General features: G+C 41.6%; 2 protein-coding genes across 2 annotated transcripts in view; both read right to left on the bottom strand.

The window, feature by feature from the left end:
* Positions 1–9,061, bottom strand: part of LOC110535781 (guanine nucleotide-binding protein G(q) subunit alpha) — a 42,251-nt gene extending 33,190 nt beyond the window's left edge. The window contains exon 1 of the mRNA XM_021621034.2: positions 7,963–9,061. Coding sequence (XP_021476709.1) covers positions 7,963–8,098 — 136 coding nt within the window. The 5' untranslated portion in view covers positions 8,099–9,061. The remainder of the gene's footprint in view (positions 1–7,962) is intronic.
* Positions 9,062–11,130: 2,069 nt separating this feature from the next.
* LOC110535780 (ladderlectin-like) lies at positions 11,131–13,021 on the bottom strand. Its single transcript, XM_021621033.2, has one exon. It carries the CDS (start codon positions 12,603–12,605, stop codon positions 11,961–11,963), a length of 645 nt encoding a protein of 214 aa, XP_021476708.2. The 5' UTR covers positions 12,606–13,021; the 3' UTR covers positions 11,131–11,960.
* Positions 13,022–15,234: the final 2,213 nt, after the last annotated feature.

Here is a 15,234-nt window from a genome sequence, read left to right as displayed (position 1 = left end):
AGGAGCTGATCATGGACTTCAGGAGACAGCAGAGGGAGCTAGCCCCTATTCACATCGATGGGGCAACAGTGAAGAAGATGAAAAGCTTCAAGTTCCTCAGCGTACACATCACTGACAATCTGAAATGCTCTATCCACACAGACAGAGTGGTGAAGAAGGAGCAACAGCCCCTCTTCAACCTCAGGAGGCGGAATACATTTGGTATGGGCCCTAATACCCTCATTTACAGATGCACCATTGAGGGCATCCTGTCTGGCTGTATTCCCCCTGGTATGGAAACTGCACTGCCTACAACCGCAGGGCTTTCTAGAGGCTGGTGCAGTCTGCCCAAGGCATCACCAGGGGCATACTGCTTGCCCTCCAGAACACCTACAGCACTTGATGTCACATGAAGGCAAAATATCATCAAGGACATCTACCATCCGAGCAACGGCATGTTCACCCCACTATCATCCAGGAGGTCAGTACAGCTGCATCCAAGCTCGGACTGAGCGACTGAAAAACAGCTTCTATCTCAAGGCCATCAGACTGTTAAATAGCCATCACTAGCCGGCTTCCACCCAGTACCCTGCCCTGAACTTAGTCACTGTCACTAGCCGGCTACCACCCGGTTACTCAACCTTGCACCTTAGAGGCTGCTGTCCTATGTACATAGACATGGAATAACTGGTCACTTTTATAATGGAACACTGGTCACTTTAATAAAGTGTACGTACTGTTTAATTCATTTTATATTTCATCCTATTAAACTATTGCTGCATATACAGTGCCTTGCGAAAGTATTCGGCCCCCTTGAACTTTGCGACCTTTTGCCACATTTCAGGCTTCAAACATAAAGATATAAAACTGTATTTTTTTGTGAAGAATCAACAACAAGTGGGACACAATCATGAAGTGGAACGACATTTATTGGATATTTCAAACTTTTTTAACAAATCAAAAACTGAAAAATTGGGCGTGCAAAATTAGTCAGCCCCTTTACTTTCAGTGCAGCAAACTCTCTCCAGAAGTTCAGTGAGGATCTCTGAATGATCCAATGTTGACCTAAATGACTAATGATGATAAATACAATCCACCTGTGTGTAATCAAGTCTCCGTATAAATGCACCTGCACTGTGATAGTCTCAGAGGTCCGTTAAAAGCGCAGAGAGCATCATGAAGAACAAGGAACACACCAGGCAGGTCCGAGATACTGTTGTGAAGAAGTTTAAAGCCGGATTTGGATACAAAAAGATTTCCCAAGCTTTAAACATCCCAAGGAGCACTGTGCAAGCGATAATATTGAAATGGAAGGAGTATCCGACCACTGAAAATCTACCAAGACCTGGCCGTCCCTCTAAACTTTCAGCTCATACAAGGAGAAGACTGATCAGAGATGCAGCCAAGAGGCCCATGATCACTCTGGATGAACTGCAGAGATCTACAGCTGAGGTGGGAGACTCTGTCCATAGGACAACAATCAGTCGTATATTGCACAAATCTGGCCTTTATGGAAGAGTGGCAAGAAGAAAGCCATTTCTTAAAGATATCCATAAAAAGTGTCGTTTAAAGTTTGCCACAAGCCACCTGGGAGACACACCAAACATGTGGAAGAAGGTGCTCTGGTCAGATGAAACCAAAATGGAACTTTTTGGCAACAATGCAAAACGTTATGTTTGGCGTAAAAGCAACACAGCTGAACACACCATCCCCACTGTCAAACATGGTGGTGGCAGCATCATGGTTTGGGCCTGCTTTTCTTCAGAAGGGACAGGGAAGATGGTTAAAATTGATGGGAAGATGGATGGAACCAAATACAGGACCATTCTGGAAGAAAACCTGATGGAGTCTGCAAAAGACCTGAGACTGGGACGGAGATTTGTCTTCCAACAAGACAATGATCCAAAACATAAAGCAAAATCTACAATGGAATGGTTCAAAAATAAACATATCCAGGTGTTAGAATGGCCAAGTCAAAGTCCAGACCTGAATCCAATCGAGAATCTGTGGAAAGAACTGAAAACTGCTGTTCACAAATGCTCTCCATCCAACCTCACTGAGCTCGAGCTGTTTTGCAAGGAGGAATGGGAAAAAATTTCAGTCTCTCGATGTGCAAAACTGATAGAGACATACCCCAAGCGACTTACAGCTGTAATCGCAGCAAAAGGTGGCGCTACAAAGTATTAACTTAAGGGGGCTGAATAATTTTGCACGCCCAATTTTTCAGTTTTTTATTTATTAAAAAAGTTTGAAATATCCAATAAATGTCGTTCCACTTCATGATTGTGTCCCACTTGTTGTTGATTCTTCACAAAAAAATACAGTTTTATATCTTTATGTTTGAAGCCTGAAATGTGGCAAAAGGTCGCAAAGTTCAAGGGGGCCGAATACTTTTGCAAGGCACTGTATACTATTCTATCCTACGTATTCTACAGAAATACTAAATATTCTATCCTCATACTTTCCATAATGTCTATAATGTCTATACATCCCATCACATATTTAAGCAATAAGGCACGAGGGGGAGTGGTATATGGCCAATATACCATGGCTAAGGGCTATTTTTAGACATGGCGCATCACGGAGTATTGGCCCTATATCACAAACCCTGAGGTGCCTTATTGCTATTATAAACTAGTTACCAACATAATTAGAGCATTTTTTTTGTCATACCTGTGGTATACGGTCTGATATACCGCGGCTGTCAGCCAATCAGTATTCAGGGCTCAAACCACCCAGTTTATAAATATATTTATACTCCCGGACTCTGACATTGCTCGTCCTAATATTTATATATTTCTTAATTCCATTCTTTTACTTTTAGATCGGTGTGCATTGTTAGATACTACTGCACTGCTGGAGCTAGGAGCACAAGCACTTCGCTACACCCGCAAAAACATCTGCTAAAAATGTGTATGCGACCAATAAAATCTGATTTAATTTTAAGTTATTGAGTCGTTCCACAGCGCATGATCCAGTCCGATAGTTCTCATACCGAAGCCAGACGGAATGATGAGATTCTGTTCAGGACTTCTGAGGAAGGAATGACATCTCCAAATGAACGCATACCCAATGCCGAGGGTAGATGAGCTGACAGAGCAGTTGGGAGAAGCGAGCTACATAACTAACCTAGATCTCACTATAAAGGCTATTGGCAGGTGCCTTTGGCCCCAGAAGACAAGGGAAAGAAAGTGTTTTCTACGCCAGACAGCCTTTTACATTACGTGAAATTACCCTTCGGGCTTCACGGAGTTGGCGTGACGTTCCAGCGGTTAATGGACTAGCTACTTAGACCCCACCAAGCTTACGTTGCAGCTTACATCGACGATGTGGTGATCCACAGAGAAGACTGAAAGACGCACCTAAAACGTCTACGGGCCGTGCTGGGGAGCCTAGGTGGAGCTAGATTGACAGCAAGTAATGAGGCTAAATATCTGGGGTACACGATTGGGAGTGGTCTCATATGCCCCCAGACAAAGAAAGTGGAGGCTATCTGGGAGTGGCCAAGGCCAGTGCGTAAAAGCATGTGTGATCCTTCCTAGGGATCACAAGTTACAACCAGTGCTTTATACCCAACTATGCATCTATAGTCGCTCCACTGTCCGACCTGACAAAGAAAGACCTTCCCACCCAGGTGAAGTGGACTCAAGCAGTCAAAATAGCTTTCCAAAAGTTTAAAGAATCCCTGTGCGTGAAACCAGTACAAAGCACACCAAACTTGGACAGGGACTTCATTGTGCAGCCAGAGGCCTCTGATTTCGGCATAGGAGCAGCTCTTCAAGGGGTTGGGAGAGGACAAGCACCCCATAGCCTACATCGGCTGTAAACTCTCAGAGAGAAAAAGGAAATATGCCAAGGTTGAAAGAGAGGGGCTAGCGATATTATTTGTTAGGAAGCAAATTCCCTCGATTGACTGATCACGCACCACTCACCTGCATGGCGAGAAACAAAGAGAATAACAGTAGGGTAACTACAGATTCAGGGTCCATCACGGAAATGCAAACTACTGTCCCGCCGCGGCGAGAGGGCACTCGACCTCCTGGGTAGATTCTGAGGACGGGGGTGTGTGAGCCATCCAGAGGTGTGGCGGTCAATGGGAGTCAGAGGGGCGGGGGAACGCAGGGAATCCTTGCCGATGTCACAAGACTCCCCAAGCACACCCCTTATTAGCGGCGCAGGGGAAGGCACAGGGCCAATTACGCACTGACAAAAGAGAACAATGGAGAAGGCGAGGAATGAATCGACAAAGAAACGAGGAGAAATATAGAGCAAAGAAACAAGAAAAGGAAAGAAGAGGATATTGAGACAAAGAAAAATAATGGATTAAAAGACGAAGAACGTGCGTGAGTGAAATCCCGTAGCCAAAAGTCAAGCCTAGCCACAAAAGAGATTGTTTAATTTGTTGATTTTTGAAATACTCTTTGGTTTATAAGTGAAGTGCTCTGAACCGAGCTAGGTTTTTATTTCCCTTTTCTTGAACCTGCCGAGTGCCATGATATGAACATGAAATATACCATTTTAGATTTTTGCATCATAAAAAGCAGATTCTTCCTCTGTATACACCACACCCTGCTATAGATTGGAACCTTTCTGGACCGATCACATAATACATTTAATTTATATAGCTTGTGCTTTTCATTCTAATGTTGGATGTTCTTATATTATGTATCTGAGGTCTACTATACATACATGTTACCGATGATCCCACCTGAATTCACAAACAGACAGCTCTAGGGAAGATCTTGTTCCCATTAGGATAACGCATGTGTAAGATCATCCCCGTGACACTTCCGCTTCCAAAGTAAAGAGAGTCGGGAGGAAGGACCATTTCCACCATTTCCTCCTTACCTTCCAGGCCAACTACATTGCAGTCTCTGCATTGCATCAACCAATGGATGGGCGCCATGCCATTGACTGCACAGTTGAGCATCAGATTGCTTTGTCATATGATGCGGTTAGCTGAAATGTTAAACACCTATCCAGGTGTTGTGAGATATGGCAGGCGTCTACAATGTAGTCAGGCTGGAACTCGGCCTCAGTTTTCATAGAACACAAGGAGGCTGTGGAATAAACTTCTTCCAGCGTGATGACAAAGAGCCAATGAGTAGAAAGAGGCCCCACTTGTTTGCATTCAGAGGGGACAGTCAAAAATCTATAGTGTGTGCCTGGTTCTATATTCTTTAGTGTGTGCCTGGTTCTAGAGAGCCTGTATTCTGAGTGGTGTTCTGAGTGGTGTTTGAGGGGTTGCATTCGAGTCAGGAAACTGTTGACACAAGGCCAATGATCTAGTATAGTTACAGTACAGTGTTAAAACAATGGCAACGATGCTAAAGTTCACTGTATCTGGGCGGCGGGTAGTCTAGCGGTTAAGAGTGTTGGGTCAGTAGTCGAAAGTTCGCTGGTTCGAATCACCAAGCCGACTAGGTGAAAAAAAAAAAATCGGCCAATGTGCCCTTGAGCAATGCACTTAACCCTAATTGCTCCTGTGAGTTGCTCTGCATAGGAGTATCTTCGAAATGACTAAAATGTCAAATGTATCTGGAGTCCCCAAACTGACACACGTCCGACAGAGCTGCCTAACAATGGTTGGACTTCCTTGATACACTCGTAAAACTAAAGTGAACGGTCAATGTTAGAGTGTTAGTAATGACCTCCCACATGAGTGGTTTTTCTGTGAATTACCCATACTGCATTTCAAGGAATTGTTGATTCGCTGCAGCCGTGGAACAAATGTGAGGAAAATCCAGCTTACTGACCCATGTCCGTAGGCCTATGAGTGCAGGCTTTCAGTTCAGGCAGCTAGGAGTTGATTTGATTACATCTGCCCCTTTTTAACCCAGTTAATTTACAAGCCAAAGACCTAAAACCCCCAGCCTTTTTACGTAAGTAACATTCATCATACAGTAGAACATATATGAAACATTGATCAAATAGACAACATTTAGTCATTAATAGTACTTTTGTAATAGATAGTCCATTAAAGCTACATTCTGGGAATAGATAAACAATTAAACGTGGTCCCTGCCACTTGTTTTGGTATAGGTATAGGCATATAGCCAGCATTCTAGATGCAAGGACTGACAATCCATGACATCCACATGATAGCTCTAAACATATTTTAAAGCTATTATTCTTGCTTGCGGTCTTCTTGTTTGTAAACACTAATAAAACCGTATTTTTTGTGGGTATGATAGAAAAGGACAGTTGTGTTAACATTAGGAATCTTCTTCAAGAGTCAATGGGTAGGCTTGCCTGATAATCAGACTGTGCTGTACATTTGTTTGGAAAAATTTCCTCTCACAAGCAGAATGCTGAATAAAATCATATTATAACTTACTTCACTGGTTGACCGTGCAGTGGGTCCTTTTGCAGGTAGGAATGTGAGACAATATATCCACAGGAAAGTATAACTAGTACAACTTTTCAAAGCGCTGGTAGTGCGTTCAGATTTCCATCACTTGAAGCATTTCAAAAACAGCTGTCTATTTCAGAGATATGGGCGAATGTCGTGCACAGATTGTTGGGCCAAACGTTAGGACTCGAAACATGCAGGAATGTCTACATGCTTAATAGTGTAGGCCAACAGGTAAACACCACTGTAAACATGCTTTTAGCTCAGGAGTTCTAGACCCTGTAATTGCTACCAATAAAACGCCTAGACTTTGGCCTCATCAGTAAACAGACGGAAACCACTTGGAATGATTTAGGGATCACAACTATCATCCTCAACTATCACTGAAATCAATTTTTGGAAGGTGCGAGTGATTAAAAAAATGGTAGCTAAATACACTGAACAAAAATATAAACGCAACATGTAAAGTGTTGGTTCCATGTTTCATGAGCTGAAATAAAATATCCCACTTTTTTTTTTTTACATATGCACAAAAGGATGATTTTTCTCAAATTTTGTGCACATATATCCTTTGCCAAGATAATCCATCTACCTGACAGGTGTGGCATATCAAGAAGCTGATTAAACAGCTTGATCATTACACAGGTGCACCTTGTGCTGGGGACAATAAAATGTGCAGTTTTCACACAACACAATGCCACAGATATCTTAAGTTTTGAGGGAGTGTGCAACTGGTATGCTGACTGCAGGAATGTCCACCAGAGCTGTTGTCAGATAATTCAATGTTAATTATCTACCATAAGATGCCTACAACGTAGTCGTTTTAGAGAATTTGGCAGTACTTCCAAGCGGCCTCACAACCGGAGACCACGTGTATGGCGTTGTGTGGTTTGCTGATGTCAATGTTGTGAACAGAGTGCTCCATGGTGTAGGTGGGGTTATGGTATGGGCAGGCATAAGCTACGGACAACGAATACAATTGCAGTTTATAGATGGCAATTTGAATGCATGGAGATACCGTGACGAGATCCTGAGGCCCATTGTCGTGTCCCAGTTCTTCCATGGCCTGCATAATCACCAGACATGTCACCCATTGAGCATGTTTGGGATGCTCTGGATCGACGTGTACGACAGCATGTTCCAATTCCTGCCAACATCCAGCAACTACACACAGCCATTGAAGAGGAATGGGACAACATTCCACAGACCACAATCAACAGCCCGATCAACTCTATGCAAAGGAGATGTGTCTTGGTGCATGAGGCAAATGGTGGTCACACCAGATACTGACTGGTTCACTGATCCACACCCCTACTTTTTTTAAAGGTATCTGTGACCAACATATGCATATTTGTATTCCCAGTCATGTGAAATCCATTGATTTGGGCCAAATGTATTCATTTAAATTAACTGATTTCCTTACATGAACTGTAACTCAGTAACATTTTTGTAATTGTTGCATTCATATTTTGATTCAGTATATATTCAAATAAGATGGCTTTGGAACTAAATTCGACATGTGTGGCTGGTTACAAAGTTAAAAACAGGCTGATTCGCAGGCGTAGCTCGCGTATCACTACCCAAATGGAATTTTGGGCTTTACTTGCATCTCATCATCACCACTAGCTTACCGAGAAGCAACAGCTTCAATTCCCGCCGAGCATCCCTCTTATCCCGGCGGAGCTGCCTTTCGATCTCGTCGTTGATCCGCCTGGCTTCTTTCGCCTCCTCGCTGAGGCAACACGCCATTATGGAGTCAAGGGTCATTCTTTTAAAATCACTTTTCCTGCTTCTTTATGCAGATTCCAGTTGCAATAAATTATAACAGTTAACGAATATCATGTCACGCCCTAACAGCTGGCGAAAAAACACGGACGCGTTTAATATAAATAGGACATAGCCTAGATGTGGTTCAAATAAAATGTTTGTGTTGCCCCCCGTTTCGTGTCCTTTCTGATCGCCTGTCAGTCAGAAAACAGTGGCTCGGGGAGTTAACTAAATGTCAGTACAATTCTAATTGGGTAATGGGTAGTGTGAATTCTCTTCTAAATATGATCAACAGATCCGTCCGTAGTCTTTGTGATAAGCATTCTCATTCTTGCCCAGTCATCCTTTTCACGTATTTTATTAAAATGCATGTCTTCATATCCTACGTCCAATATAGTCCTATCATATCATCCGTTTGATTAAAAAATACATGAAACAACGTGTCCGCTTTATTTCCAATAGCTTGACTCTCGGGCGTGGTAAAGCAGAATATGGCGGACTTTCATTCCAATCCGCTAGACATGAATACAGTTATCTCTCACTCGCAAAAAAAAAACAACAACACTAAAAAACACGCAACACCAATAGCATGTTTACTTTACAAAACGGAAAAACTCGACATCCGTGTGCCTTCATGAATAGGAAAATGTCGATTATTCCGCTACACGTTTGCCTATAATACAAATAGAAAAAACGATCATGTTTCGTACAGCCCTGAGCCTTTCCCTTTCATCAATTCCATGTATTTTTACAGAGACCATTCACTCCTGGTCGGTGACGTCGGACAGTGGTAGGGAGTGTCCTCAGAAGAAAAGCGACTCGAAAGTGGGCCTAGTCCCATAACAAGCAGTTGATGTTACCTGCTCTACCTAAAATATGTACAGAATAATACCTTCTACATTTGCATTATGGTAGTAGCTGCATGTAAAAAAAAAAGTAATGCAAAGAGACTGGCATTATTGCATAGCAGAAGAAAAACCCAAGGTAAGCAGACTAAAGCAGTATCTCTACAAGGTATAGGCTCGTCTAGCATACCATTATCCCGAGAAATGCTATCTGCCAAATATGTTATCAGTAGTGAATTGGTCTGTGTTGCACAACTTGACCTTTAATCAACAACAATAACAACAAAGGGCCCTACAAGTATCTGAGTTGCTGTTTATTTTCATGTCACAGCTTGGGCCACGGAAGAAGTGCAATTTATGACTTGAAGCCCACACAGCCTCATAGAATCTGAGGTTTAAAATCCCTGAACCCCTGCACTGCAACTCACAGGATTTAAAAACATGACTGCAAGGAAAGGAAAATAAATGTTGCTGAGTGAGTGGAACACAACCCTGTTCAAGGCCAGTAGACCTATTGCAGATCTATTGTCGGCCTATAGGCTAATGTGCCTGAACTACCTTTTTGAACAAGGCAATATTGTGCTTCTTCAACTCGCTGTGTTTACTCAAATCATAGGGCACTGCTGTGCTTCCTGTCTATGGGGTAATGGACAGGATACTGCACTTCTCAAATGTCCTTGAGTACTTCTATAATGCACATTTGAATTAAATGAGCAGCGAAGACATTTTACATCTATTTAATTGGTCATCTTACTCACTGGTACATGCTTCAGGTCTAGCAACCATTCCTTAATATAGTACAGGTTGGGTTTCTGTACCAGCACTGAAAAAACACATGGGCAAATGATTTCTGCATGATGGATCATTACCTTGGTCATGGAATGAATATAGCTACAGTGATTGAAAGTTAATGGAACTAGTTCTTGATGAGCCGGTTGATGTTTCCTTTGTTTTTCATCATGTTTGTTACGGGGTTGGAGGATGTTCCTTTTCCATGACAAGTCTGCTCCAAATAATGATATGTACAACTTTTTATTTAAAACATTATTTATGTAAAATGTATTATACTATGTAAAGTATTATTAATGAGCCCTGGAAATAGACGTATGTTTATTTAAGCCCTGTGGCTCCTCTCATTGGCAGTTTTGGATGCTCTGTTAGTAAGCAAACAGAGCATCCAAAACTGCCAACAGTTACAATGGAGTTTATCTCACTGAGGAATTGAGTGTTAGTAACTTAAGCAACCCATTTGAGCCATGAAATGGTGTCATAAAAAAAGAGTGAGAAGCGTTTGGGGAAATGTGCCTTGTCCCAGATCTGCTTTCAGGGGACACCAGTCACTCAGGCTCCCAAGTGCTTCTCAGTTCAAGAGGCATCACTGCAGTATCTGGTTCGATTCCAGGCTGCATCACATCTGGTCGTGATTGGGAGTCCCATAGGGCCGCGCACAAATGGCCCAGCGTCGTCCGGGTTTGGCCGGGGGTAGGCCATCATTGTAAATAAGAATTTGTTCTTAACTGACTTGCCTGGTTAAATAAAATAAAAAGTCAACCTGTGTCTGAAATGAAGGGCAACCCTCACAGGTAAACATTAGCCAAATCTGCTATGGTATGTTAACTACTACACTAGGAAGAAAGAAAGAAATAAGAAAACAAATCCACATCTTTATAACAGGAAAGCAATTACATAGGTATTCAAAACTTGCAATAGCTATGTTTCCATTAACTTTTCCAGTGATTTTTTTTCTCGACATTTAATTCACAGACAGACGCGACAATTGCCTACCACGGTGCGTTTCCATAAACTGTTGTGTCGATAAAACAGCTGGACGTAATGACGTCACAAAACCCAAAATGTCGAATAGAAATGTGGTTGATGTGTATCCATCATTATATTAGGCATATTGCGGATTAATAAAGTGGCTACAGTCTGTATGCCCAGCCCACCTATCTTTCATGTCTCAGGTAGCCCGCAAAATCCAGGATGGATATAATACAAACATGGACTAATACATGCCATATTCTTATCATTCTCATATGTCAAACTTATCGCCACTGTCCGTGCCATGGTGTAACTTGCAGTCACGCAGGCCTAGATGATCTGAAACAATTTGATAGTGAAACTTCAAATTGCAATGTGAAGCAACTCAGGCATTCTTGAAAGTCAATACAAAACTGGTCCCGCAAGGAAACATTATTTTTTATTGTTGAATAAATGGATGTTGCGAGCAGTAGGCATTAGAATTACATGTGGAGTGGAGTTTTATAGTTGATAACATAATGTGCCAGCATACCTTAAAAAATATATTTATTCGAAGAGCACAGTTTCTATCATCCGTAGCTACCGTGTGTTTCCATTGATACCTTAAAAAATTGATTTTGCTAGCAGTAGGCATTCAGAATGAAATGTGGAGTGGAGCGTTATAGTTACGTGATGACATCACGTGCCCAGTTTACCTTCAAAATTATTCTGGAATCATCATTAATTAGAAAAACACCATTATTTGTTGCAATAAACAAAGTTCGATAAAATAAAAATCCACCCCAGTCGAACAGATAAAAATGTTGTTGATCTTTCTTAAATGTATCATATATATTACGTTTGCATTACACATGTCGCAATAATGTTTTGGGAGTCATTGCTTTTGTAGAATAAACCTGGACCAATGGAATCCTATGACTGCATCTTGCCTAAGTCACATTTAGCCTTTTGGCAGACATCCAGTGTGACTGAATAAAGTCAGTAATAAAATCAATGTTTTTTTTTATTTTTATTGAACCTTTAACTCGGCAAGCCAGTTTAGAACAAATTGTAATTTACAATGACGGCCTACCCCGGACAAACCCGGACGACAGGGCAAATTGTGCGCCTCACTATAGGACTCCCAATCACGACCGGATGTGATGCAGCCTGGATTCATTACGCTAAAATGCTGTAAGCAGTTAGAAATGACATCAACCAACTAACAATTCTTTCTCGTACAGAAATCATGCTGCTGGCAGGAAGCACAATCTTGACTAACAGGACATTTTCACACAGATGAATGGGAGACCTGTGCCACAGTGAGCATTTGACCAGCCCACGGAGGTACGCAGATGGATGCAAGCGTTGCGGTCCACATCAAGGTGTGTGTACCAGTTTTCGTAGTAGAATCCTACACGGTCGATCCACAGCCACCTGTCTTGGAGATAGAATCCACCGATCCACGCGCTGTGCCGGTTGGCCATTGTCGTTAACTGCTGCAGGAAGCGATACTGTCGGGGGTTCTGAACGGAGGCCAGGTTTGCATGCAGTGTGTTGCAGTGTTCCTCTGCGTTGTGCCACGGCAAGTATGAGTTCACAAAGAGGAAACAGCGCGACTGATGTAGGTACCAACCATCAGGGCAGTGCAAAAACCTTATCGCTGGTGCTTGGACCAGCGCAAGAGCATCAGCCTCAGCTTCCCCTTCTTCAGGTAGAGCAAGCTCTACTTTGTTTTCTACCAGTTCTACTATGGTCTCCATTGGAGCGTCACCCAGTGGCTTCAGTGGCCCAGTCTCTTTAGCCTCCTCTAGAACTGGAACAATGCTTAGTTGTTCCACTGCCACAGCCTGCTGCTGCCCTGCTGCTTCCCTTAGAGTTAAGGCCACACAGAGTAATACAGAGATGCTCAGGACCTTCATGGTGATTTTGCTGGTTAACTGTAGTCGTAGGCAAGTCACAGGTAGTCTTTTCTCAGGTTGGCCAGTGATGGAGTGATGAGTGGAGTAGAGGTTGCTCCGCTCTTTATATACTGTCCCGTCCCCTATGCTTTCACCAAGGAACGTTACGTGACATAGAGCAATGATAAGGGGAATTTTTATGGTAGCTATGAACTAAGCTATAAATTGTGATTGGCATTGTTAATTCATTTCCTGAAAACTTTGGTATCTACGGTCTTTAGCCCGCCGTGTTCCAGTAAATTATGGTAGTAAGGGTGTGTTACACTGAAAATAAACCCAGGTGACAGGAATCGGTTCCAGTAAAGTCCTGTTCCAATGTAGGCCTACAGGGCAGCTTAACCCTCTTCCTGGAGATCTACCATCCTGTAGGTTTTTTTGTCCAATGTTGGATTAAGTTAGCACACCTGATTCAGCTAGGTCTTGGTGAGCAGTTTAGGCCTATACATACAATCTGGGGTGTAATCATTAGTCCAAACTGTATAGCAAACAGTTGCAAATAGAAAACGTTTTGCAATAAAAATATGAGTTTCTATTGGGAAGATTCAGGTGGGTTGTACTGTTTGCTTCTGTTTGGTTCCAAGTGAATACACCCAGACAGGTGTGCTAAATTAGGGTTAGACTGAACCCACGGGAAAAGGGTTGCTGAGCAGCCCTGCAGTAAATGATAGTAAAACAATTTAGGTGTGTTGTACTCAAAATGGACCATTTAGTATCATATATTACATTTTGAATGGCATGTATTAATTTGTGGATGGCCATCATCCATTTCATATGATATGTTATGAATTACAATTTGTATGATATGTTACGAATTCGAATTAGTGGTTGCTAATGTCAGCTAGGTGACTAACGTTAGCTAGGCTAGGGGTTAGGGTTAAATTTAGGAATTAGGTTATAGGATTAGGGGAAGGGTTAGCTAAAAGGGTTAAGTTTAGGGTCAGGGGAATGGTTAGCTAAAAGGGTTAGGGGATGGGTTAGCTAACATGCTAAGTAGTTACAAATGAGCAAAAAAAGTAGTAAGTAGTTGAAAAGTTGCTAATTAGCTAACATTTTCTGTGATGAGTTTCGAACTCGCAACTTGGGTTAATAGACATTAGTGTTATAAGCCCACCCTTGATTTACGTAATCAGCTGTCTTATTTAACAATATCAAATGTAACATATCATACTAATTTGAGTGTCCCGGATTTACATGTACTATGTTACGTCTAGTCTATGAGACCAGGCTGTTCAGTTGGTTTGTACCCAGTAAGCAAAATGGCTTTGAAAATATTTTAGACATTGAAAGTATTTTAGACGTCTTTCCCATTTTTGGAGCTGAATGAAAGGTGAAAATGCATATTTTCCGGACGTCAAATGTTTTTTCTTGATGTCATAAATACATCTTATATGGATATTGAAAATATGTATTTTCCGGGCGTTGAAAAGTCGTATTTTACGAATGTTGAAAATACATATTTTCTAGACATTAAATACGTATTTTCAGGAAATTTTCAGGTTTATTTCGGTTCTGAACTGAAGTTGGATGTTGAAATCAGTAAAAAAAAATGTTCTGAATGAAAGTTTAAAATACTTAATTTACAGACTTTGAAATGTACTTTTTTTGTAATTGATTCTATGGTCAAATTTCAACCTCACCTACTGTATATTCTCAATTAAGTAATCATTATATTACAATATTAATTCCTTTGAAGATTGCAACATAGAATAATTATTGTTGCTCCCATCTGTCACATGCACTTATGTTAGCTTTTTCAAACTGGCAGCGATGCTTTTTTAAGTAGCCCAACCTACAGAATAAACCAACAGACCACACTTTAGTTCAGTAGAGTACATTAGAGTAAAGTAGGCGACAGTACACTATACTGTGCTGTACTCTACTGAACTATATTTTTCTTTACTTTACCATATTGTACTGTGCTTCTACTGTACTGTGCAGTACTGTCCAAACTTGTGAAACATAGATGTCTATGATTGGTTCAGATTTGGTCTGGTCTGGACCAAATTTGAACCAATCACAGACATCTATGTTTCGGATCAAATCTGAACCAATCATATACGTCTATGTTTGGGCCAAATATAGGCCAGTCTGGACCGAATGTCTGTGGACGTTGAAATCAAGGCCAGTTCAGACCTAACCAAATCAGAACTCAACATAGACTAGTTAGCTACTTTTGAAGTGAAGCTAGCTAGCAGCTAAAAGAGTCTATAAGAAACTTTTGTCTCTGGGCGCTCTGGAGCCAAAAGGTGTCCCCCAATGGACAGAAATATTGGACAGAAAGCTACACATCTGAGCTCCCTACACTCATTACATGAGAAAAAGCATTATGTTTGCCTAAAATGAAGGATTTATGTAGTTTAATGAGATATAGCTAATATGAATTAATTGTATGATATCATATAAATAAACATTTAAGCCACAATTTGATGCATACAACGTCCTCCATATTGCATACTTAAATGTATGCTGTTTTTCCTGCCACAAGATTGGAAACGTTAGACACTGTCCAAATTCAGTGCAGAGATGCCCAGGACTTCAAGGCTTGTTATGATGATGTGTGCGCTATGCAGGACTCAGCCCCGTTGCCAGC

Source organism: Oncorhynchus mykiss, chromosome 11 (genome assembly GCF_013265735.2).
Source record: "Oncorhynchus mykiss isolate Arlee chromosome 11, USDA_OmykA_1.1, whole genome shotgun sequence".
NCBI classification, from domain to species: Eukaryota; Metazoa; Chordata; class Actinopteri; order Salmoniformes; family Salmonidae; genus Oncorhynchus; species Oncorhynchus mykiss.
This window is presented reverse-complemented; position numbering and strand designations above follow the sequence as displayed.